Source organism: Acinonyx jubatus, chromosome B1 (assembly GCF_027475565.1).
Source record: "Acinonyx jubatus isolate Ajub_Pintada_27869175 chromosome B1, VMU_Ajub_asm_v1.0, whole genome shotgun sequence".
Classification (NCBI taxonomy): Eukaryota; Metazoa; Chordata; class Mammalia; order Carnivora; family Felidae; genus Acinonyx; species Acinonyx jubatus.
In genome coordinates this window covers 74,848,818-74,875,327 of record NC_069382.1, presented here as the reverse complement: position 1 = coordinate 74,875,327, position 26,510 = coordinate 74,848,818, and the positions used below count along the sequence as shown (strand labels likewise).

General features: G+C 34.0%; 1 protein-coding gene across 7 annotated transcripts in view; it reads right to left on the bottom strand.

The window, feature by feature from the left end:
- LRBA (LPS responsive beige-like anchor protein) overlaps nucleotides 1-26,510 on the bottom strand; it is a 772,859-nt gene that overhangs the window by 506,258 nt on the left and 240,091 nt on the right. For all 7 annotated transcript variants that reach the window (XM_027067081.2, XM_027067078.2, XM_027067090.2 and 4 more), the window contains one exon: nucleotides 25,306-25,367. In XM_027067081.2, the coding sequence (XP_026922882.1) occupies nucleotides 25,306-25,367 (62 nt within the window). Of the gene's footprint in view, nucleotides 1-25,305; nucleotides 25,368-26,510 lie in introns of those variants that run through there.

The following is a 26,510-nucleotide window of genomic DNA, read 5'->3' as shown; positions in this document are numbered from 1 at the left end:
CTGCATGGCCTACCATTTAAATGTTAATCTCATCCAGAAACCCGCCCACAAAAAAATCCAGAAAAATATTTGAACAAATATCTAGAGACCCATGGTTCAGTCAAACTGACACATTATAATTTGGCTATCTTTGGCTATGTAATGGTTATAACCATTATAAAAAGGTTAATTTTATACCATCAAAGCTCTTGTCTCCCCCAACAAAAAAGCCAGCAAACTAGAAAATGCTTTTAGAAATTAAAAGTATACCAAATAAAAATTCTGAAAGTATTGGAAGATGTTGAGGAAGCCTCTCAGAAAGTAAAATAAAAGATAAAATGAAGGAAAAACAGATGGGAATGGATATGAAAATCAGAAAATTTAATCCAGATAGTTCAACATCAAACTAACAGGAGTTCTAGAAACAAAATTAGAAAAAACAGGCAGCAAGAAATTCCCACAGAAATAATTCAAGAAAATTTCTCTGAACACAAGTATATACTTTTTTCAGACTAAAAAGGTTTACATAAAATGACAAAGATAATGAATTTAAAAGATCCACCCACATCAAGGCATAATGTAGTAACAACAATAATTTTTAAGGTAATAAAAATACTAAAAGCTACCAGGGAAAAAAATTTGGAGATTATAATTTTCAGTCTCTCATAGTAATATCCAAACAAGCTATCGATCAAGTATAAAGGTTAAAATAAGAAAAAAAAAGTTTCACACAAGCAGGGTCTAAAAAATTCTACCCCTCATGCATTCTTTCTCAAGAAACTACAAAGGAAGTGCCTCATCAAAATTAATACAGACACCCCATTATCATCCTCCATACCTATCCTGCTTTAATTTTCTGATGGCATACTAATTACCCACCAAATTCTTTCCTGCCTTTCCCTTTGTTTTATTCTCTACTACATTCCCACTTTTCAAATTTAAAAGTCACTGTGAGACACAGAAGATAGACACTGCAGCATAAGAGAGAATAGGAAAATTCTAGGTTGCGAAAAGAAACCTCCAGATAACAACTTTCTACAGACCTAAAGAGTAACCAATTCAGATTGGAACATAAAAACAGAGAAGTACAGGTACTACATCTCTAAGAAAAAAAAACTGAATCAATAGATAACAGGTGTGTTTGATCACACTGGCAGAAATTTTATGATTTTAGTGGACAGTTTAGAAATAAATTTGTAGTGGGCACACAAATTTAAATAAACAAAAAAGTAGGAAATTATTAATTTCAAAAGGGAAAAATGAAAGGAGCGAAAAACAAGTGAGAAGAAGGAAGAAGAGGAGAAAGAAAAGGTAATCCTGAGTTACATTTTGTAGCTTTGCTGTGACTAATTACATTGTCATAAAAATGCAAATGATAAGTATGGTTTTAACAAAATACTATAATGTAACTGTACTGGAAACAACAGAAGACATGAAATGGAAAGAAAGAACAATATAAAGTAACTCAAAGGTCATCTTCCAAGGAAGACATTACTAGATAATGTCTAAAATAGAAAAATCAAGAAACAGCTATTATATCACTTAGAAATATGAAGATAACTGGCAGAGTCAACGACTAAGATTTAGTGAATATGGCCCCTTGCAGAAAGTAAGAATCAAGGGGGAGAGGAAAAACAGAGGCCAGGAACTGTTGTTTTTCAGTTTAAGTATTATGTTATTGTTAGATTTTTTAACAATATACTTTTTCTTTGAAAAAAATTGTATTAAAAATTGTATACTAACTAGACAATAGGTATTTATCCAAACTATTGTGAAATGGCTTTAAATAACCAAACAACCCTTCAAGTTTCACAAATACAGGTATCAAAACTGTGAAAAAATTTATCATAAACCATTAAGAATTACTTTTTTAAAAGTCAGTATTCTACATCTTACTAAATGAAATTAATTTTATCTCTACTGCTTTTGACAGTAAAATATTCTTTTCTGTAAGTATTGATGTAAGGATGCAAAATTAATTTCAATTAAACAAAGGAATGAAGAATAATTTGTTAACAAAAACCTAAACTCATATAAACTATTTCATTTTCCCTGTAAAAATATACAAAAATTTAAAGGCTTGTGCTCTTCAATGAAATATCAATATTAATATTGTAAGATGTTGTTACAGTTATGTATGCCTTTGTAAAGTAAATCAAATTGGTTGGATGTAGCTCCAATTCCCTAAGTAGATGACAGAAACACTAGTAGGAGTCAAGGGAGGAGGCCACAGAGGAGAGCTCAAATAACGAAGGGAATGTATTAACACAAAATTGGAAACCACATTATACACAGGACTAAAGGTCAAAACTAGAGAAAACTTGTTCATGGTCAAGATATAGTAATCTTAAGTGCTCAAAGTAAACGATCAAGAACTTTTCAACAGTGTTTGCGCTTTATGTCAGCACTCTCTCAACAGCTTATCTAACACAAATCCCAGTAACCACATACCAGGAAAGAGTATGGCATAATAGTAAAGGACAGGTTTTTATTCCATTGTCTCTTTAGAGGGTAAAACAAATCATTACCCAAAATAGAATAAAATATTGTCCTGTGGAAAGTTTTGGTTTCAATGATTTCTATAGTCATAAACTATTAAAATGTACATCTACTTTGTACAAATATTATAATTCAATTTATAAATGAAATATACATACAGGTAACTACAAAGAACACAGAAAAAAAATCTATTAAAGTTGAATTAGCAAATGGTTCAATTTTACAATTGCTTTTTTAACAAATATTTTTGAATGTGTACTAAGTGCAAAGAATTGAATATTGAGAATGCATTTACTGGATTTACAAAGTAAAGAATGCAAAAGTTTAAAAATCCAAAACATTGAGATAACCATGCAATCAATTATGCAAGTGCTATAAATATAGTTTTAAGTTATTTGTAAATAATAAGAAAACAACAGTCCCCTTGCTGTTGTGTTTAAGCATACATTAAAATTAATACATTTACAAGTCCCTGTAAATCTATTTTTAAACTTTTTCAGGAAAAACATACTCCCCAGCGAATAATGATCCTTCGAGTAACTTCCAAACTGGAATCAATTTAGCCAAGATCTTTTACTAATCAATACAGAAAGCTTGATTTCAATAAAGGTGACAAAAGTTGCTCTAACCCTTTCCAGCTACAAGCTCTCAACAGATGATCATCATTAAGCTTATATCAGGGCTTCACATTCAGGAGCAATATAAATGTGTCCTATTAGTACATGGTCAGTCTATTTGGCAACTCCAGTTCTCCAGACATATGGCAATTGCTGCCCTTTGAGGTCTGAAGTCAAGTCTTTAGGGAATCTCATAGCCTGCATTGAAATTACAGGGAGTGTTCATTAGAGACTGCTGGAGAGGAAACATGAAAGACTTCCATTAAAACTATATAAAACGGCTAATTATTTTTAAAAGATTTTTAAACTCTCTAGTGTACTCAGCAACAATAAAAAATATTTACCAACCGAATTATTTTTATAAGCACTGCTTTCAGGACATGGGTGAAAATAGCTTTCTTCATGCCTTCCCATTCCCCACACCTCAATACACCTAACAATCATTTTATAAGAATAATCAAGATTTTGTATGATGGGAGAGAAAATTATATTTGCCTCTAAACTCCTTCTACAGATCACTATAAACATTTATGAAATGAAGGAATTTTTAGGGGAAAGTTTTGTTTTCTATTAATTAGTTTTAAATAACACTTACTGTGAACTTAAACTCAGCCAGACATACATGTTTATTTTTAAATGCTTCTTTTTTTATCCAAAAGTCTGCCTTTATTGCATTTTATTCCATCTTAAACTAATAAACATAAAAAGTAATAAGGACAGAATAACATAAATTACTAGTCATTTGTAAAATGGCATTTATCAGATAATATTATGGAAAATATATGAAGATTCAAATGTTTAAAAATTTTGTAAATGTCAATAAATTAACAGAGAAGTACAAAGAAATTTCATGTCTGTGCTTTCTCAGAATTTTGAAAGATATAAAAAGGATAAATATTTTCTAACTAAGGCTGCCATTTTAACTTTTAAAATGTATAGCCACTTTTTAACATGAGAGAACGACTATTTGTTAAGGTTCACAACAATACTACTACAGAATATTTATTTCAGTAACAAATCTATAAAATGTTACACAAAATTCATTAGCTTGCCTCAATCATTTCTTGAATTCACATATATGTTTGATTTCTGACAGCCTAATTCCAAAAAAGTAATTACAACCTCAATCCATATGTAAAAAAGATAACAGAAACCAAGTACGTTAAACCAGTTTAAAAGAATAAAAATCTAAAGAAAACAGATTACGAATGATTTATATGAATGCCTAGTGCTGAAGTTAATTACAAGTAACCCAATAAAATAGTGCCTTTATTATTGTACAGCAAGTAATAGCTCTAGATGTAAAAACCAGAACTCTTTCTGCTGACTTTTGCATGCCCAATCCCACAGCACACAACATTAAGAATTAAACATGTAGTAAATAAGGCATATAGAAAACAGCAGTTTTAAAGTAAAAACTGAAAACTCTCCTGCTGTTTAACCATTTGGGATCTTCCACTCTAATAGTGACCACAGTAAACCGATACTATGTATTTACTGAGTAAATTCTTAATGTTAATATAAAGTGAGATTTGAACTTCAGTGCAATTTTACATCACGTGGAAAATAAATAACTGCAAAACCACATTTATTTTAACATTCATTAGGGGCAAAAAACTTTTCTTTTATGCTTATGCTATGAAATGATGGTATCTTAGAATAAAATTTTTCCAAATCTCATGCTATTATCAACCTACAAAGTTTTGGTCTTGATTTTAAAAGACACATATATTGCATGCTACAATAACATGTTAATAGTTCTCAACAGCCACAACTTGTAGCCAGTCATAGTATACTTGATGACTTCTGGTGAAGAGGAATAAGACTTTTCAGTCCAGAATGATTCCTTAACTCTTTCAAATATTTACCAATGCACCAGTAAGATTTTAGCTGACAGCAGCTTGAAGTATAATGCAAAAGTCCTAAGATATGTTGGGATAAAAATCATCATGTAGATCATTCTTTGACCTACAACATAACTGAAACAGTGATACAATGAAATACTTGATAGTCCAGTTGCTGCACAAATAAACCAGGACTGATGAAACAAATAATCAATAGTACATCTCTGTGGCAGTATATTATTCCTATCAATTCCTTCTCCATTAGAAATACATGCAATATTAGCTTCTTTTACTCTTTTGGGGGTGGAGGTGGGTCAATAACTTCACAAACTGGCACTGGTCTCTTCTACTATGGTGAAACATTTTAAAGGTGGTACTCTCGGTATCTTTGATTTCTCAGTAGTACCTGATTCAATTTTCCAATAACAAACCCGCAAATCCTTGTTAAGGAAATCATAACACTGTTAGGTGAAGGCCTGAGGAGGACTGCACTAAGAACACTCAAGACATCATCAAAGCATTACTAGACAAACTGTCACAAACTTAAAGTCTCTTCCCTCACAGTTCTGGAGGCCGCAGTCCAAAATCAGTTTCACTGAACTAAAATCAAGGTGTCAGCAAAGCTCCTCTCCTTCCGGAGGCTCTAGGGGAGAAGGTGTTCCTTGCCCTTCCCCGCTTTGGTGGCTGTCAGCATTCTTTGGCTTGTGGCCACATTGCTCTCTGTTCCATCTTCACACTCTCCTCTGTGTGACTCTCTCTTAATATCCATCTGGTTATCACTTATAAAAATAGATATAATGGCCTTTAGGGCCCACCCAGACAATTCAGTAGTGTCGCATCACCTCAAAATCCTCAACTGAATCCCACACAAAATATCTTTTTTCCAAATATGGTAACATTGACAGATTCCAGGGATTTGACATGGATAATTTTGAGGAGCATATCACACTAGAGAAATCAAATTAAAAGAACAAAAACAGCAAGTTGAAGTTCAAAAAATTGAAGATTCAGAGAAATAAAAACATTTTTTTAAAAAATTAGTATATCATGACAAGAGGTGGAAAAATTTTAAGCAAGTCAACACCTCAAAGTGTTGGCTCTAACAGTGACTGAGTTGTGATTGGTTTTGTTTTCAGTTCCAAAAAAATCAGTTTAACTTACAAAATATAAAGCCTATCAAGCTACATGAAACTGAAAGCTGAGCCACTGAGCTACTAGTAACAAGCAGACATCATAAATAGCAACTTCTTACAATTAATTAACAGAGAAGCACTGCCAAATATTTGAATAAGTAAGGCAGCAGTCCAGAGGTGGAAAAAGGAATAAGAAAAAGAAAGCTTCTTAAAAAAAATTCTCCCATTATTTTACTTTATTGCTAGTGACCAAACTCCTTTTTTCCTTAACTTACAGTACTACCAGATAGGACCCTATTCTCACAAATTAGACTTGTGCTACAAAACAATGAGTCTTTTGAATAGATATGCATGTGAGACAACTCTGAAAGATTAAGCAAATGTATAAGCTTCCTTAGGTAAAGAAACAAATCATCTTTCCTACAAAAAAGAAACAAGAAACCAAAAGGAAATTTGCTCTAGATTATGTAGTAACTGGTAACGAGAATAAACTGACAAACCGAAAGACCCAGTAAGGCAATACCAGTTTTGGGGGTCCTGGCTGGATCAGTCAGTGGAGCATGGGACTCTTGATCTTGGGGTTGTGGGTTTGAACCCCATGTTGGGTATAGAGATTACTTAAAAATAAAAACAATCTTTTATTTAAAAAAAATAGATAATGCGACTGTTTTAATTGAATGCCTAATAAAAATTTAAGTTTCCAAATAATTACTATTTGGGGCAGGTGGATGGTTCAGTTGGTTAAGCGTCTGACTCTTGATTTCTGCTCAGGTCATTATCTCACAGTCATGAGATCCAGCCCCGCGTCAGGCTCCACACTGGATGTGGAGCCTGCTTAATATTCGTTCTCCCTCTCCCTCTTCCTCTGCCGCTACCCTGGCACACAAGCATGCACATGCACTCTCACTCTCTTTCTCTCAAAAAATAAAAAACCACACATATATAATTAGTATCAACGAATGCAGTGTGTGTCTAGTATTTAGGACATTAGTATACATTTTCATACTCATTATATGTAAATGCATACTGTGAAAAGGATAGTGTCAGGACAATGTGGAGAATGGGTTTAGGGTTATGGAGCTTGGTTTTTTTGGTAAATTACCAAGAAAATGGCATGATGTCCATAGCACACATGTCAAATATCTGAATACTATTCACAAGGCAGCACAGAAGTATAAAATAAAACAAAACAGCTATCAAACACCTTGAAAATAAGGCAGAGGAGTTTGAATTTGACAAGAGAGTAAACTGTAACTTCTCTTAGGAAATCTAAAGAGGCTCTCCTCGGTAAGTAAATTTGTTAAAATGTACTGAAGGAAGTAAAATCAACAGAAAGGAGGTAGGTCATTTCACAATAAAGGAGTAAATTGGATCATAATCTGTGATTTTTTTACAGAGGTGTTTTTCAAATGCTATCTCCTTTTATCCCTTTCCGTCACCCCCATTCTGATCGGACTCAAGGTGAAACTCATAATAAGCAACTATTAATGACAATGATATATTTAGCCAGAAAAAAAGTTCATCATCAATGAACTAGATTAACTGTAGTAAAGTATTTCTTCACTATGGTTAACACAAGGGGGGGGTGTTGAAAGTAATGTAACATAAACTTAAAGGTCTGAAGTATACAAAAGAGACCCTTTAAAAAATCATTAGTAGGGCACCTGGATGGCTCAGTCAGTTGAGCAAATGACTCTCGGGTTTTGGCTCAGGCCATAATCCCAGGGTCGTGGGATTGAGCCCCGCGTTGGGCTCACACTGGGCTTGGAGTCTGCTTGAAATTCTCTCACCCTCTGCCCCTCTCCCCAATTCACTTTCTCTCAAAAGAAAGAAAGAAAGAAAGAAAGAAAGAAAGAAAGAAAGAAAGAAAGAAAGAAAGAAAGAAAGAGAAAAGAGAAGAGAAAAAAGATTCTCTCTCTCCCTCTGTCCCTCTCCCCTGCTCGTGCTCTCTCAAATTAAAAAAAAAAAAAATCATTAGAGTAGTGATCTCTATAACAACCATCAATCTCACTTGTATTCAGGTATACAGTTGACACCTGTAAAATATAGGGGTTAGAGGCACTGATTCCACACAGTTGAAAATCTGCATATAGCTTTTGACTCTCCGAAAACTTAACTACTAACTAATGATCTACTGTTGACCAGAAGCCTTATTAATTAAACAGTTGATTAATAAAACAGTTAATTAACAGTTAATTAAACAGTTAATTAACAGTTGATTTTGTATGGGGGCACCTGGGTGGCTCAGCTGGTTGAGCGTCCAACTCTTGATTTTGGTTCAGGTCATGGTTTATGAAATCAAGTCCCTCATCGGGCTCTACAAAGACAGTAGGGAGCATGCTTGGAATTCTCTCTCTCCCTCTCTCTCTCTGCCCCCTTTCCCATGCACATGCACGTTCCTACTCTCTATGAAAATAAACATTGAAAAAGACATATTTTATATGCATTATATAATATATTCCTACAATTAACCTAAAGAAAATGTTATTAAGAAAATCTAAGGAAAGGAAAATAACATTTACAGTACTGTAGTTATCAAAAAAAAAATCTGCATATAAGCAGACCCATATAGTTCAAATAGTGTTCAAGTATTAAAACTGTACTTTATTGACTTTCCTAAGAGTGGCTTTCAGTATAGTTAGCACAGAAAAGGGTAGAATCACCTTTGGGATCCTATGGAAAATATGTTACCCATTAACCTTGTCTACTTGGAAAAGGCCAAAAACTAGTCATCTATTGGAATTCTCCTAGCTCTAATATTCTATGGTTCTATGAGATGAAAAAGGATTAGACTGGGCATATAACCACAGGAAGGAAAGAAAACAATTTTTTTAAAAAAGACAGTACAGAATGGTGGACTGAATGTGTGAAGCAAAGATCTAAAAAAACAAATTACCTTCATGAAAAGAAAACAAGAGTCATTGAAAATATGGAACAAAAGGGAGAACATTTTTGTATGCTGTTAAAAACACATTAGATTTGTTAGGTAGAAGCTAGAATGCCCTAAGCCAGAGTCCCAAATCTTTGAGGGGAAAATGGTAGAGACAGGAGCTGGAGGTAAGGACTATGATAAACAAGTCACACATTAAAAGCCCAGGAGCACAACATCCTGACTTTATGGCTTCCAAGACCTTGGGGCTGATAGATCAAGAGCCACAGGTGCAGAGCATGGGCTCTCTTCTTCCACCTCTGCCAGACGGTAACCCCTAGATTCAATACAATGTGTTTGCGTTATAGTTACCCTCTCCTTCCGCAGAGAAAGGCTGCTCTGGTATAAACCTTGTAGGGTCAAAAACTCTCCCTCCCAACCTGTGGGAGTAGTCCTTCAAATGACTCAAAGCAGCTTCCATTAGAGACCACCCCACTGTGCTTTCCAGCTCCTCCCAGCCCAGAGAGACCCAGTAATACCCAATCCTAAAACAACCTACTAGTTGGTTCCGCCTCTGGAAACCTGCCAGCTCTCCCCTAGACAGTGTACTGTTGCTTTAATAAAACTGTTTTCTGCTTTCACTTTGGTGCAGATCTCTAATTCTTTATTGTGTTACTTAACAATGCTAAGAGCCCAGACACAATGCTTTTCATGCTGACAGATTCAGAAACTGATTTTAATTTACAATCTACTTTGATCTAGGAAATGTTCTATATACTTTCTCATGTTACCTAACACAATCTTTATTACACCCATTTCACTCAAGAAGAAACTGAGTCTCAAGCAAGTGAGACTTGGTTACAGAGTTGATAAGTGGTAGTAGAGAATAAACATTTATTAAAATTCAAAATCTATCATCACAGTATTTCCCTGGCCTTGGCCTCTTCTTAAGATCCTGTCCAAGGCATCCTTTACTTTTCTCCTTGTTGTACATGATGGAGACAACAGTCTCCTCTAGTCTACTTCCAGCAGCTGAGGAATTTACTATTAGAAAAACAAATAGCCTTCAGGGTTCTGATTCTTACTTCATTCAGGTCTAAATCAAAGTTCCAACTTCAGATTTTCTTAAAACTGCATACATGCTTTATGGAAGCTCATGTCATAAAAACGGCAGCTTAACTAAAAATAGCTGCCTGCCTAAGAAATGCATAATAGATGGAATATGTGTGTAATTGCTAATATATAATAATTATCCCTTCCTATATTATGCTATTATATACTAAATACCTATTTCAGGCACTAATGTGCAAAATAACTTTTATCTCAGACCAACTGAGCCAAACAGTGTAAACACTTCAGACAGCAAAATTTAAATCTGAATCCTCAGAAATTTGAATATTCTGATTAAATCCATTAAGTTATATAATATTTATTTTAAAACATATGGTAAAGAATACAGTTCAGTCTTCACAAAGTTATCAGAGTCTGATATTAAACAAAGACAATCTTAAGCTCTGTACTTTTAACCTAGCCTTTCTGTAATTCTTAAACTTCAATAGATTAATTTGAAATAATAGAAAAAAGGACTAAGAAAAACCAAGTGATAATAGCTGAGAAAGAGACACCAACCTGTATTCATAATTACATTAAAGCCAAAGAAAAAGGCCATGTTTGGATTATTTCCATTCATGTATTCTTCCTTTTTGCTAACTCTCTTCTTAATCCCAAATTTAAAAGACCAGTTGTAAAATGGCAGGGTGCCAAATTAAAACACACTTTATTTTCAGATGTCTCCATACTCATAGGCTGACTTCCTGTCAGGAAGAGTTCTATTTCAATGAATACCCCAATCAGCAGGGAACTTGCAGAATTAAGTGCCAGTTGATATTACTTTGTTTTGCATTTACCACCCTTGAGAATAATGTTCAAAGATCTAGTTATATAGTCAGCATGGTATCATCCTTCTGACTAGACGGCCAAGCCACAGGGTGTACCGCCAGTTCCACAGAATTTACCTTAAAAGGTTGTGTTTTCTAAAACCTCGTGTGCTAGTGAATCAACAGGATGCCTGTATTTCAGAATAAATCCTACATCTAAAGTTAAATTATGCTTCTCTTTAGTTGTAACAAAGCACTTTAAATTAATACTGGAACAGTCTGGAAAGCATCCAGACTTAAATAAAGATCAATTAATGTTCACTAACCAATCAACTTAAATATTTTATTTTCTGAAAGTAAAATGCAGTACTTAGTCTGATTGACTTTTTAATGTTTTTGCTGATGTTTAGAAAGAAATGCTTCCATCTTATAAAATCAAGTTATCTGTTATAAAAATTTAAATCAAGTAAGTCATAAATATTTTTACCACATTAGCATAAAGTTAGAAAGCTCATTTCAAGTATTTTAACATTAGTATTTTTAGTACATTTAAGATTTTTCATAATCAGTTAATACAGCCTGAATTTTGAACTACTTTTTCTAATTCCCACAGATTTGCTCTGTAGTTCCTTCTTATAAGATCAACTGTTTATATTGTACATAAAACTAATTCTGAGCATTTCAATATAGAACACCTATGCTCAAAGCCTTTGTCCATTATAAGGATACAATGCTCAAAGAAGCTCTAAGGCAAATATGGGTTGTTGTAATGGAAGACTCTTCTTTTTATTTTTTTCTTCTCAATGTCAGTCACTACCCTATTGATTCTCACCTATTCATAATCAAAAGGTTGTGAGCACCGACTAGAACAAAGCTCAGAGACAATCAATTTACATTCACTTATTTTCTACAAGTATTTTCTGAGGATGAATATAAACACATCCAAAAATAAAAGGGAGGTGTAACATTATGAAAGGTTAAAATATTAAATTATATTGATCCTAGTTGTACTATAATACATATAAACTGATCTTAAAAGAAGCCAATGACTCCAAAGTCCTATTTTCACTGGAAAAAATAAGGTCGGTTACAAAAAAAAAGGGAATGATTTACTTATAGCATATCAAAGTATGAGTTTCAACATTTAATTTAATACATTTTGCCAATTTCTTGCCATGCAAGCACTTTTTAGCACTTTGAAACAAAATGGTGAAAATCTTTCTACTCAGATATAGATTTGTTTCTTTCGTGAAACAATGACTTACAGGTATTAATACACTTTGGGGAGAACTACCATCTGTTCATATTTTGTTAGCAGAAAATGTGATGTCTGGAACAAATGCTGAGTTTCTGAAGCTAATGGCTTAAAGGTGATAGAAATAACTCTACAGAAAGAAGAAAATCTACAATGCACAAACTTGATTTCTTCATGAGAAGTAATCAGTTGTTATTCTTTTAATCAGATCTTTTGATACCCAAAGCTTATCAGGTGAAGGAGATTTAATATATATTACTTTCTTACTTTAAAACCTTTAACTATAAGGTAAGAGTTCACAACAAGGGTTTGAAGCCTATGTATAAGGTTAATGTATTTCAGATCAAGAAAGAATTTAACAATCATTAAAGTGAATTGTGTTGGGGCGCCTGGGTGGCTCAGTCGGTTAAGCGGCCGACTTCGGCTCAGGTCATGATCTCACAGTTCGTGAGTTCGAGCCCCGCGTTGGGCTCTGTGCTGACAGCTCAGAGCCTGAAGCCTGTTTCAGATTCTGTGACTCCCTCTCTCTGACCCTCCCCCGTTCATGCTCTGTCTCTCTCTGTCTCAAAAATAAATAAACGTTAAAAAAAAAAAATTTAAAGTGAATTGTGTCTATTCTTTAAATACTTTTCAATGAATCAAAACTTAATTTAAAGGAAAATTTTACCTAAATAAGATAAATACATTGATTTACTCAACACTTATCTATCAAATGTTTATTTTATTATTATTATGACCCTAATAAGCACTACAGAACAAATGAAAAAAAAATCATTTCCTGACCTCAAGAAGTTTTTCATCCAATGAAAGAAACAAAAAATATATATGGCACAAATAGAGCTCTTAAATCTCTAAGTTTAACTCTTCTTCTTTTTTTTTAACGTTTATTTATTTTTGAGACAGAGAGAGACAGAGCATGAATGGGGGAGGGTCAGAGAGAGGGAGACACAGAATCTGAAACAGGCTCCAGGCTCTGAGCTGTCAGCACAGAGCCCGACGTGGGTCTCGAACTCACGACCCGTGAGATCGTGACCTGAGCCAAAGTCGGCCGCTTAACCGACTGAGCCACCCAGGCGCCCCAAGTTTAACTCTTCTTTATCACTCATCTTTGTAAATTGAAATTTAGGATAGAATTAAATTCATAACTCATAATCCAATGTTGAGGTCATATAAACTAAGACTGGAAGACAAGTAAGAGTTAATAGGATTTGGAATTACTTTTATAGTAAAAGCAAAGAAAACATATGAGTATTTTTATTACATAATACACGCACAAAGAGATTTTGGTAATGCATTCTCATGTCAAAAATATCTACACATGTCACAGACTGAGTTCTTCAGATCATAGAAGAATAGCAAACGCCACTCCTATCTATTAATTTAACGTTTGTCCGGAAATCTAACTGGATGAATGTGAACTATGGCATTCCAATCTCTACTTAATTCTCAGGGTTCAGGATCTCCACAATAGATTCATTTTGTTTACTGTCTCAAGAAAATGCCTTATACATAAATTATACTTTTAAAACACGGAAGTACTACAGATTTCAGTAAAAAAGCCCAGCCTTACACGACAGGATAATATTTCCACTCTTAATTCTTCAACTGTTATTAGCGTCTTTAATGACTTCACATTTTTATTATATCTAGGTTGCGATCCCACCCAAGCTACTGCAAATCCTAGTTGATTCTATGAATAAATGGATGACATGTGAAGAGAACTTGCCAATTTATGACTTAGATATGTAACTATAAACAGTCTATTGCTAAAATTTTATTCATTTATTTGACAAATATTTACTGAAAACTTATTTCATCTGAAACTACATCATATAACATTCACATAGATTAATTTCATTTTCTTTTGAACCTCTGGGACCTCATTAAGTGCATACCGAAATTCAATTCTATACACGGGTCAATAATAATATAGGTAATATCCATTAACATAAAATATATTCTCACCTGGTTTCTAGACTTTATGCTATATACTTGAACTTCAATATACAGCACAAATCACCACAATATTGGCTAAAAATATAATGCGATTCACTCAATCAATATAGGAAATAGCAATATTATCAACTGATGTCAAAATATTTGAATTTATCCTAAACTCAGGGTTAGTACTATATAAATATTGTAAAAAAGAAAAACAAAACACACACACACACACACACAGAGTCCTCATTAAACTTAATATGTTCTAGAAAGAATTGCCAATTCTTACTCCAATCATTTCTAAAGAACTATCTCTTCAGAAATAACATGTAAACTGGGAGTTATGTCCAAATTACCTACAAAGGAGAGAGAATAAATGACTTGAGATAATTTCTTCTAAATGAAGCAAAAATAATCACAGTGTTTCATGAAGAAAATAACTACTTTTGCATATCTAGTGATTTTTTTTTTAGACACTGTGATTGAAGAAGCAAAGAAAAACAAAAGAGTACCAAAAAAAAAGGCATTTCCTGCATTATTCACTCTCATCTCTGATGCAACAGCAGCTTTTCTCAAAGTATATTTTATAAAACTTATCCACATGTACCATGGCCACAAAGACAATTCTGTGATCAAATGTGCTAATATGATTTCCATTACAGATTCAACAATATACATTATATACATATTTTTATATACATATTTTATACACACAAACACACAACACACACTCCCATACATACACACATATTTACTAAAGGCTTTAAGGGGCCCTCCAGTAAAGAAAACTAATTAAATTCAAACATTACCAAAGTTATATCTCACTATATATTTTTTTCACAGAACACCCATTATCTTCATACAGTACACAAACTGGAATTTGCTCTACTATAAGTTTTGGATAGTGAGGGGCACCTGGATGGCTCAGTCAGTTGAGCATCTGACTCTTGATTTTGGCTCAGGTCATGATCCCAGGGTTGTGGGATCAAGCTCAACACTGGGCTCCAAGCTTAGCATGGAGCCTGCTTGAGATTCTCTCTCTCTCTCTTTCTCTCTCTCTCTCTCTCTTTCTCTCTCCCTCTCTCCCTCTCTCCTGCTTGTATGTTCTGTTTTTAAAATAAAAAAATAAAATAAAATAAAAACAATACTATATTTTAAAAAATAAAAAATTTTGGATAGTGAACACTGACCAAACAAGCGCATGACTACCACAAATCCAATCAAGGAAAGCTATACCTACTGAAAGAAGTAGAGCAAATGATTTAAGAATTTTAATATCCATTTTTTCCTGATGAAAGTATAAAAACAGATAAAAATTTCCAAAAAAATGTATTTATTTTTTTGACAGAGAGTACACAAGCATGAGTGGGGGAGTGGGGAGAGGGAGAGAATCTCAGCACAGAGCCCAATCTCATGACTATGAGATCATGACCTGAGCCATAATCAAGAGTCAGACCCTTAACCAACTGAGCCATCCAGGCACCCCAAGAATTCAAAAAATTTTCATTGCAAGTCACAGTCACCTGAAATGATCTATTCAAGAACAGAAATAAAAATGGTATTAAATTAAATAGGGATTGATAGTCCCTAGGTCCACACCCTGCCCCTCTATTTCTGTTTCTCTCCAAGTCCTCATAAACTTCTATATTGTATTACAATTGTTTGTCTTTCTCATTTGAACATACTTTCTTTAAAAAGAGGGGCTTATCTTAAAAGCATCCAATACATGTCTGCTAAATAAAAGAATACCACAAGCAGGCATAGAGAGGAGGACTCAGGGCAGACAAATTCACACAAAGCTCTGCAGAAGAGTGAGCAGGAAGACAGCAGTGGAGTAGGACCCGAGGCTCACCTTGTCCCATGAACACAACTGGATAATTAGCAAATCAAACTTAATACCCCAGAAATTGACCTGATGAGAACAAACCCTACAATGAAAGGGAGAGAGGAGGCCACATTGAAGAAGGCAGAAAGTTCAGAGAGAGGTTTAGGGGGGAAATGGATCATAGCAGCTACAGTGGGGAGATAGCTGTGATCATGGAGACGGGCACAAGACAGAGGAGCAACAGGGGAACACACAAGAAGAATGTTTCCCCAAAAACACTGACTTGGAAAACAAGAGGGGTTGAGTTCCTACAACCACCAGGGCTTACAGCCCTACAATTTTAAAGGTCAGCAGGCTTGGCTGAGAAAGAGCCTGGAGGGCACTGCCATGATTCCTAGAGAGAAGGCAGGCAAACAACTCAGGAACAGACAGCATATAAACAACGATCTGAAGAACCCCTGGAGCACACAGTGGGAAGATTATTCCCTGTTCTCAGAGGTGTCCCTAAAAGCCAGGGTTCACACAGACCCCTCTCTAGGAACAAAGGAGATGAAAGGCGCTATTTCCCTCCTCTACCCCTCAAGATAAACAAAGAGCCACATTAAGGAAGCAGCATAACACCAACACTGGCTGCTAACTTGCTTACACCAAGTCCCAGCTCCCTGTGCTCCAGTGAAACTGCCTGTCTCAGTCACACTTGCCTCAGATCCAGCATGGAAAGCCCCTTCAACAGAAAACTAGCAGAAGCCCTTGCCCAGAGAGTTTCACAAGGTCTCAGTTCCAGTGGAGATGGTGACAGATCTCAGTTCACAAGCAGGTCACAGCACACCTACTTAAAACTCACCCTGTTGAGGCCAGGAATCAAACTCTGCCCACAGCAGACAAGAAGAGCCTCTGCAGACCACTGGCCTGAAGGATTAAGCAGACAGAACACAACAGCAGAAGACATACAACACACACTGGAGACACTTCCTGAAGTGTAGTGCCAGGCCCTGGGCACTACATAACCTCTTTTTCATAAGGCCATTACTTTCAGAAGCAGGAGACATAAATGGCTTTTCTAACACAGAGAAGAAGGCAGAGACTTAGACAAAATGCCAAGATGGAGGAATTTATCCCAAATGAAAGAACAAGATAAAGTCAACACCAAATATCTAAGCAAAACAGATGTAAGTAATACTCCTGATGGAGAATTTAAAGCAATGATCATAAAGATACTCAAGGGGCTTAAGAAAAGAAGTCATCAGTGAGATCCTTACCGTAGAGATAAAAGAGTTAAAAAAAAGAATCAATCAGAGATGAAGAATGCAATAAACGAGATTAGAAACACACTTGATGCAATGAACAGAAGGCAAAAGAAGGAGAGGAACAAATTAGTGATTCAGAAGACAAAGTAATGGAAAGTGATGAAGCTGAAAAAAGGGGAGAAAGAAGACTTGTACAAAATGAGAACAGACTTAGGGAACTCAGTGACTCCATCAAACATAATAACATTTGTATTATAAAGTCCCAGATGAAAAAGGGAGAGAAAAGAGGGCAGAAAATTTGAAGAAATAACAGGTGAAAAATTCCATAATCTGGGAAAGGAAACAGATATTCAGATCCCGGAGGCACAGAGAACTCCCATCAAAATTAACAAAAGCAGGCCAATACCAAGATATATTATAATAAAATTTACAAAATACAGTAATAAAGAAAAAAACTTAAAAGCAGCAAGACAACCGAAATAATTAACTTACAAGGAACACCCATAAGACTTATCTGGAGATTTTTCACCAGAAACTTGACAAGCCAGAAGGGAGTGGCATGATATAAGCAAAAAATTGAATGAGAAAAATCTGCAGCCAACAATACTTTATCCAGCAAGCCTATCAATCAGAATAGGAGAGAGAACAATTTCCCCAAAGAAAAATTAAAGGAGTTTGTAAACTAACTAAATCAGACTGCAAGATATATTAAAGGGGATTTCTTGAGTGAAAAGGAAAAACCAGAGTAACAACATAGGGGCACCTGGGTGGCTAGGTCGGTTAAGTATCCAATTTCAGCCTAGGTCATGATCTCACTGTTACCGAGTTCGAGTTCCACATCAAGCTCTGTGCTGACAGCTCAGAGCCTGGGACCTGTTTCAGATTCTGTGTCTCCCTCTCTCTCTCTGCCCCTTCCCCACTCACACTCTGTCTCTCTCAAAAATAAACATTAAAAAAAAAAGTAAAAATATAAAGGCAAGAAACGTAAAAGCTGTATAAATGAATATTTCTGTAAATATCAGTCAAGGAACTCACACACACACAGAAAGGATATGAAATAACATATAGGTAAAATACGGGTTAAAATGCTGTGAAACTAGAAGCCAACCACAAGAAAAAATCTGGAAAGACCACAAATACATGGAGGTTAAACAATATGCTATTAAAAAATGAATGGGTCAACCAAGAAATCAAAGAAGAAATTTAAAAATACAAATGAAAACATCATAGTCTAAAACCTTTGAGATTCACCAAAAGAAGTACCAAGAGGGAAGTATACGGCAATACAGGCGTACCTCAAGAAGCAAGAAAAATCTAAAACAAACAATTTAACCTTATGCCTAAAGGAGCTAGAATAAAAGAACAAACAATGCCTAAAGCCAGCAGAAGGAAGGAAATAATAAAGATTAGAGCAGAAATAAATGATAAAGAAACTAAAAAAAAAAAAAAAAACAGCACAGACCAATGAAACCAATAGCTGATTCTTTGAAAAACTCAATAAAATTCATAAACTTCTAGTTAGACATACCAAAAAAAAAAAGACAGAGGACCCAAATAAATAAAATCACAAATGAGAAAGGAGAAATAACAACCAACCCCATAGAAATACAAACAATTGTAAGAGAATTTTATGAAAAACCGTATGCCAACAAATTGGACAACCTGGAAAAATTGCATAAATTCCTAGAAACATATAAATTACCAAAACTGAAACAGGCAAAAATAAACAATTGGGACTACATCAAAATAAAAAAGCTTCTACACCATGAAGGAAACAATCAAAACTAAAAGGCAACTGATAGAATGGGAGAAGATGTTTGCAAATGACATATCAGATAAAGGGTTAATATCCAAAATCTACAAAACACTTACAAAACTCAACATCCAAAAAATGAATAATCCAATTAAAAAATGGGCAGAAGGCATGAACAGACATGCCTCCAAAGAAGATATACAGAAGGCCAACAGACACATGAAAAGATGCTCAACATCACTCATCACCAGGGAAATGCAAATCAAAACTACATTGAGTTATCACCTCACACCTGTCAGAATGGTTAAAATGAGCAACACAAGAAACCAACAGGTGTTGGCAAGGATATGGAGAAAGGGGAACCCTCCTACACTATTGATGGCAATGCAAACTGGTGTTGCCACTCTGGAAAACAGTAGAGAGATTCCTTACATAGTTAAAAATAGAACTGCCCTATGATCCAGCAAATGCACTACTAGGTATTTACCCAAACAATATAAAATTACTAATTCAAAAGGATATATGCACCCCGATGTTTACAGTAGCATTATCTACAGCAGCCAAATTATGGAAGCAGCCCAAGCGTCCAAAGTCTGATGAATGGATAAAGACAATGTGGCACGCATATATACATATACATGTATATTATTTAAATAATATTAAATAAATATGTCACATATTTAAATAAAATATAATGGAATATTACTCAGCCATAAACAAGAATGAAATCTGGTCATTTGCAATGACCAAACGAAGCTATGGAATATTATGCTAAATGCTACGTGAAATAAGTCAGAGAAAGACAAATACCATATGATTTTACTTATATGTGAAATTTAAGAAACAAAACAAAGAAGCAAAGGGGAACAAGAGATAAGCAAACTAAGAAACACACTATAACTACACAGAACAAACTGATGGGTTACCAGAGGGGAGGTGGTGGGAGATGGGTTAAATAGGTGATGGGGATTAAAGAGTACACTTGTGATGACCAACAGGTGATATATGGAGATGTTGAATCACTATATTGTACACCTGAATCTAATATGACATTGTATGTTAACTGGAATTTAAATAAAAACAAGAAAGAAAAAGGAAGGAAGGAAGCAAACAAGCTAGCTCTGTAGAAGAGATAACAATTAAACAGAACCTGATAGTAAAAACAAAACATTCTAAAATATAGTTAATGGCCTCACCATACTGTTGTATGCAGAGCTCCATACTATAGGACTTCCTTATAGAAAATAAGCGTAACTGAAGAAGACTTATATTTTCAATAAGCAAATTATACTCAAAATTCATATTCTGTGGTTGGCAAAAAGATAATCCTGTTTTATTAATTCAATTATTTCTTTTAAAACACCCTATCACTTTCTTAATACGGGATAGTGAATTTACATGAAAAAAGTTTAAGTGTACCCGAAATAGAGCACACTCTGACTATCTAAGCACCACAATTAAAAGAAGTAAATCTCCATTGATATTAAATTCTACAATGAGTAAAACTCAACCACAGTAACAGAAGTCAAATCAGTGGCAACTTGAGGTAGTAACAGGGGTAGAGATTGATTGTAAAAAGGTACAGGGAACTTTCCAGATTGAAATGGGTGTTACAATGTTGTGTATACGTCAAAATTCATCAAACTGTACACTTAGGATACGTGCATATATACTGTACATAAATTATGCTTCAACAAAGTTGATCTTTAAAAAAGAGGTAAAAGTGATTAACCCAAAGGATAACAAAAAAACAAAGACCCACGAGCGCCTGGGTGGCTCAGTCAGTTAAGCGTCCGACTTCGGCTCAGGTCATGATCTCTCAGCTCATGAGTTCGAGCCCTGCATCAGCCTCTGGGCTGACAGCTCAGAGCCTGGAGCTGGCTTCAGATTTTGGGTCTCCCTCTCTCTGTCCGCTAGGCCCCCACTCACACTCTGTTTCTCTAAGATAAACAAACATTAAAAAAAAAGAAGAAGAAAAGAAAAAACAAGACCTTATGTATAAATGAGCACAACTACAGAATTGGGTTAGGACAATATAGTTGAAAATAAAAATGACCACTTAATATACACTTAATAATAGACAAAAAGTATGGGAGTATGTCATATGTCATAATGAAAAAGACCAAAAGACAAAAGCCCAAAATATGTTGACTTATGACCATTGCTACCAATGAATTATTAATTATACAATTATGTAAATATGTGGTTGAATAGTAATTATCCTGGATGTTGGAGATACAAAACAAAATGCAGGGCTTGCCTTCAAGAAACTTAGTGTCTAATGGAAGAGAAATAAAAATCATAGGCAACTTAAAGGCAGGAGTAACAGCCAGCCACAGCTTTGGATGAATATCACAGTTAGAGCTGTGGGGCAGAGAGGAGTCAAAGAAAGCTTTCCATTTCCAGATAGACTGCTGTGTAGCTGGAAGCTGTATTATTTATTTAACCATAAATATTTATCACTAAGTAGCCATCATGTGCCAGGGACTGTGTGGAGTACCAGGTATACATAAAAACAAAGTAGTAAGAAATGAGGTCTAAGCAGTAATTGAGACCTAATAATGAAGGATACTTTTGCGCCACGGTTTAGAGCTGGTTTGCTTTTCTCCCCCTGCCCCCCACCTTGTTTTGTTTAAATTATCTACTTTATTCAAAATACTCATCGCAACTACAAAAAGGAAAAGTTCACAAAATAAATAGAGCAAGAACATGAATGTCACATATTTAGAAGAGAAAACTAAAAAATAAGAAAAGCAGATTTATAAAAAACAAATTACAAGAGATTCTAAGTGATTGAAAAGAGAAAAACATTTTAACTATAAAGATTCAGAGGAAAGAAAAAAAAAAGACTCTAGCAAAAACCCAAACACAAACTGACATAAAAGAGTCATAAAAATGGTAACACCTGGTTCTTATCATAATATTTAAATTAATAATTCAGAGGTATAGAAACACCTGAATCTAAAATGACGAAACCTTTTATCATAGCCTTCATGTGAAAAAAATATTTGCCAAAGTAGCAACAACCTATATATTCTGATGAAAAAATTCTGCAAGAAAAATCAGACTAACAGTATTTTAAATTAAGTTTTGCTACTAATTAATTACTCAGACAGGATGCTAGGCCAGACTATATGGTGCTTCTAGTTTTTCTATATACTCTATGCATTTCTGATAAATGGGAAAAGAATAGATGACCTGGCAGAAGGCTCAGACAATAATACGTGATTTACAGGACATGAATGCAGCTACCTTAAGATTTATCTGACAGCCCTCTCCGATAGTGGACTGTTGAGTATCCGATGGAATGATTTCTAGTCTAGAAAGTCTACTACTGAGTAGCCATACACATTATTTATTTATTAGATGTTTTGGGTTGAAACCATTTTTAAATGATGCACTTCACAATGCACAGTCATAAATTTAGCTTTAAACCCAAGAAGGGAGGTAGTGTTATTGGAATGTATGTCAGACTGAATTAGGATGAGCAAAGCAACGCTTTTATAAAGTGGCCTTGAATGCAATGTCAATTCTTTCAAAAATGATATTAATGTCAGATGAGCATGATACGCTTTACACAATGCTGGAGTAATATTACTTGAAATATTTAGCATTTTCTTTAAATTCATAGAGATTTCTACAAGGTTTATCCACATACACAACAAATACCAGGCACAAAAAAGTGACATGCTTGTGAAAAACTAAATCTTAAATTGAGAATTTGTTCAATTGTCTGTGCATCAGAGTGTATACACTTTCCTGAAGAAAGTATACATCTTATTTTAAAGAAATAAAAAAAATATGTATCAAGCTTTGAAGAGTAAGTAGTTTTTGAACTATTTTATGAGATTCAATAATATGAACAAACCTAATTTAATAAATACTAAGAATTTAACTTTACTCAAAAATGCAATGCTGAGTATTTCATGAAAGCTTTTCAATTCTATATAATAGTATTTTTGCCTTGACAGTGTTAAGATGTAAATGGGACAAATATGAAATGGTGTCTAATCAACCTAATAATGAATAAGTGAATACTGAAAAATATAATCCTAGGTGATCTGTTTGGTCTTAATGACAGAAAAATACAATCCTAGTTGAAGCTTTAAGAAAATACATAGTGATCTGTTTGGTCTTAATGACAGCAAACCAAATGTGATCATTTCCTCATTTCTTAAATTTAGGCTCTAATCTTTCTTTCGTAATAAAATGTGGCTAATTTACACACCTTGTTAAAAAGAAAGCAAAAAGAAAATAAGTTTTGAATGGATTCAAGAAAAATAATCAGAACATGGCTGACTGTCATGAAATTAACACCAACTAATTTGTAAAGTTTTAAATCAAATTTGCAGATGTTAAGTTCATAAGCATATCCCATTATTTATGTGATTAAAAAGGAGTTTTTGACCTGATCTTTCGATCTTTGGCACTCAATCCTCTCCATCTCCCCTTAAAAAATTAATTAAAATTTTAGCAATATGCTAGCTTTTCACTTCCCACCCTATCTCAGACTAAAAAAAATTATCAATCAAACTCAAGCCATCCCCACCCAGTATCTGCAAAATGTCAACTTCAAATTCAATTTCATATCTCTTAAGCTTTCATGTAGAAAAAGACAGTTCACTTCTTAACAAAATAAATCACTTTTGTGACTGCCAATCTGACCTCTTTGAATTAGGAAAATTCAAAGTGAAAAATGTAATTATCACCCCGGAACAATCTGTATACATCTGGAGCTAATTCTGGCTTCATTTTTCACATCATTTTTCACACTGTGCTACATCTTATAGAGATGCCATGGAACTTTTGAAGAACGCATAAAAAATGGTAAGGACTTCGATTAACCAATAATGTATTTGATTTTATTCAAACAAAAATCTTGAGAATATCTGACTTTTGCAACTTACTCTACTAACTGATCTTCATACTCTATTTGATTGGATTAGTATTAAACAGGACTGTGACATACATGATAAATAGGTGCATTAAAACATGTCATTCTTCATCGTTTTAGCTTCTAACATTCAAATACGTAATATACTATCTGAAACAGCTTTGATGTATCAAGAATCTATTCAATACTTCTAAACTAGAAAGTGGAAATTTGTTACCAAAATCCATCTATGAAACAATCATATCACTATAAACAAATTCATACTCTGTGAAGAAACATCCCAAACTATAAGGTAATGCTTCTTAAAAGTAAAGGTAATTTTGCGTTGGTTTAAAATGGTATATGGTAATTTAGATCCAAGAAATAAGCAATTATTTCAAATCAGATTAATGAAAATTTTTCTACATTAAGCTTTTAAAGCAATGGAGTTTTCTAAAGGAAATGATTAAATTATACAAACATGATTCTTGCTAAATCTAAGAATAATAAGCTCACTAGAAACATAACTACTCCTCACAAGTTCATTATAAAAATCCATTAGGGTGTAATCTCTAGAAGTAATTGTTCTTATTGCATTTTATTGACAATGCATAGTATTGATTTTTCACACCTTCTATGATTCTTTAATTTGTATTCATGAAATGTCCATCAGCACAGTCTAAATAAATTTGGCAATATAGGCACTAAAATGAATAAATCGATGCAAAGAAACATTAATTTTGCATTATCCTTATTCGTCAGGCAAGTAAACCACAAGAGTTGTAAATGAAGGTCAAAGGTTTTGAAATGGGTCAGAACCCTTGACCTCTAGACCAATACCCTTCCTATTAAAAAAGGCTATTTTAAAGTTTTAAGTAGGGGAATTTACTACCAGCAAGGTATCATTTTTAAGAGACTACAAAGAAAACTCTCAATAAAAACATTCATCTGTTTAATTGCAAAACAAAAAAGAAAAACCATCCCAGGATACATGATTTTTACATAAGTTTTCTAAAAATCATTAAAGCTTACCATATGAGGTATAAAATTTCTGAACGCTGAAAGCAATTTTGCTTTAGGAATTTATTTACTACATCTTATTATGATGGCTGCCATATTTTTGTTGACGTTTTCCCAAATCTACTCCGTATGTCAAAAATAATTAGCAATGACAAGAATTCAAAATTATTTATCACTCATTTTATAACCTCTACACAACAGGGAAGTAAACCCATTATTCCTAGGGGAGTCAGAGTGGCACTCCACAAGGTATAGAAATAAATCTGTTTCTATAACCTTAATATATGCAGCAAAGAAATTTAGCCATCTCAAGATCATTTGCTATACACATTTTTTAATGTGACTCTAAAAACCTATTTCTCATTCATCTGTTTTCTCTCAGCACTCACTACAAAATCATCTGTTAGTATCAAACACAAGAAGTAATCCTTTTGCAATACAAATAAAATTTTAAAACTGTAAACTTAAAACTCTATTACAGCAAAAATTTCTACTGAAACATTTGTAACTTCCTTATAAAATAAATTCATGCAAGAATTTACTTTTAATCCAACATTTATTCTTATCACTCACCTGAGAACACAGTAGCATAACCAATTCCACAACTGAACTACTAGACTTCATGCAAACCAGACCTATTTTAAAGAGAATTTAAAAGAAAAATTACAAAGCATAAAACAAATATGAGGGATCTGTTATACAACTTTATCCAAACTGGTGTTTAAAATAAAATTAAACATCTTGCTAAGAACCAAACCCACACACATTTGATCCTAGGAGTTAACAAGGTACTCTGTAATTGCTTGAAACTTGTTATCAAAACTACCACAATTTTTTTGTAAACTAATTCATTTCAGTGTCCAAACTACTAACACACTTATTAGAATTCCACATACAATGACATTTCACAATACTCATAGAAATGTGCACAACATATGCCATATTGATCAATATCATCTACATTTTGTTTTGGAGAGAGTTGATTGTTATACATGCAGAGAAGGGAAATGGCTCCCTGACCTTTGCTTTCTCCACCACACTCTCTCCCTTCAACCCTCTAGCTATCAATCAAGTTTCCATTTTGTTTCATGGCAGCAGACATCCCAAACACTCTTATTAGTACCTTGACCTGTGACCTCACACTAAACCTTAACAGAAGTGCAAGCATTCTCTGTTATATATTCTTGATTTCTTGTAAATAAATTCATTTACATTTTCTCTTTTCTGTTTCCTTTAGGTTCACCAAAAGTATCCCAGGAAGGAACTTTTAAACAATTAATACATATCTAAAGACTGCCTTAGTTTGATTACCAATAAAATCTAAAAAAGTACATTACAAGAACATTTTATAACCAGTATGTTTAAAAAAAAAGCAATGCCCATAATTAAAAGCATTAAATTAATACATTACTAATAATCAGAAAAATATAATTTTTTATTCTGTATTTTTTTGAACAAACACAAGTTTGGAATCCAGGGTTTAACAACTAAAGTAATTTCTGGTGGCCTCTTACACACCATACAGAATTATCTTCTTTCTTTCTTTCTTCCCATTAAAGCTCCTGCAGGCAGCCCATTCCATCCTATTCCCTTTCTTTAATCTTCTATCTCTGTAGTTCTTCCCCCTTACCTCTTTTAGTCATGTTGGCTCATACCTGCTAATGGCACACATTGCCATTCTATAGCCTTATAAATAGCATTCTCATTAAATAGGTTATTTCCCCCCTTTGCTTTTTAGAAAAGAACCATTTTTCTCAATGGTTTGAACAAATATTTAA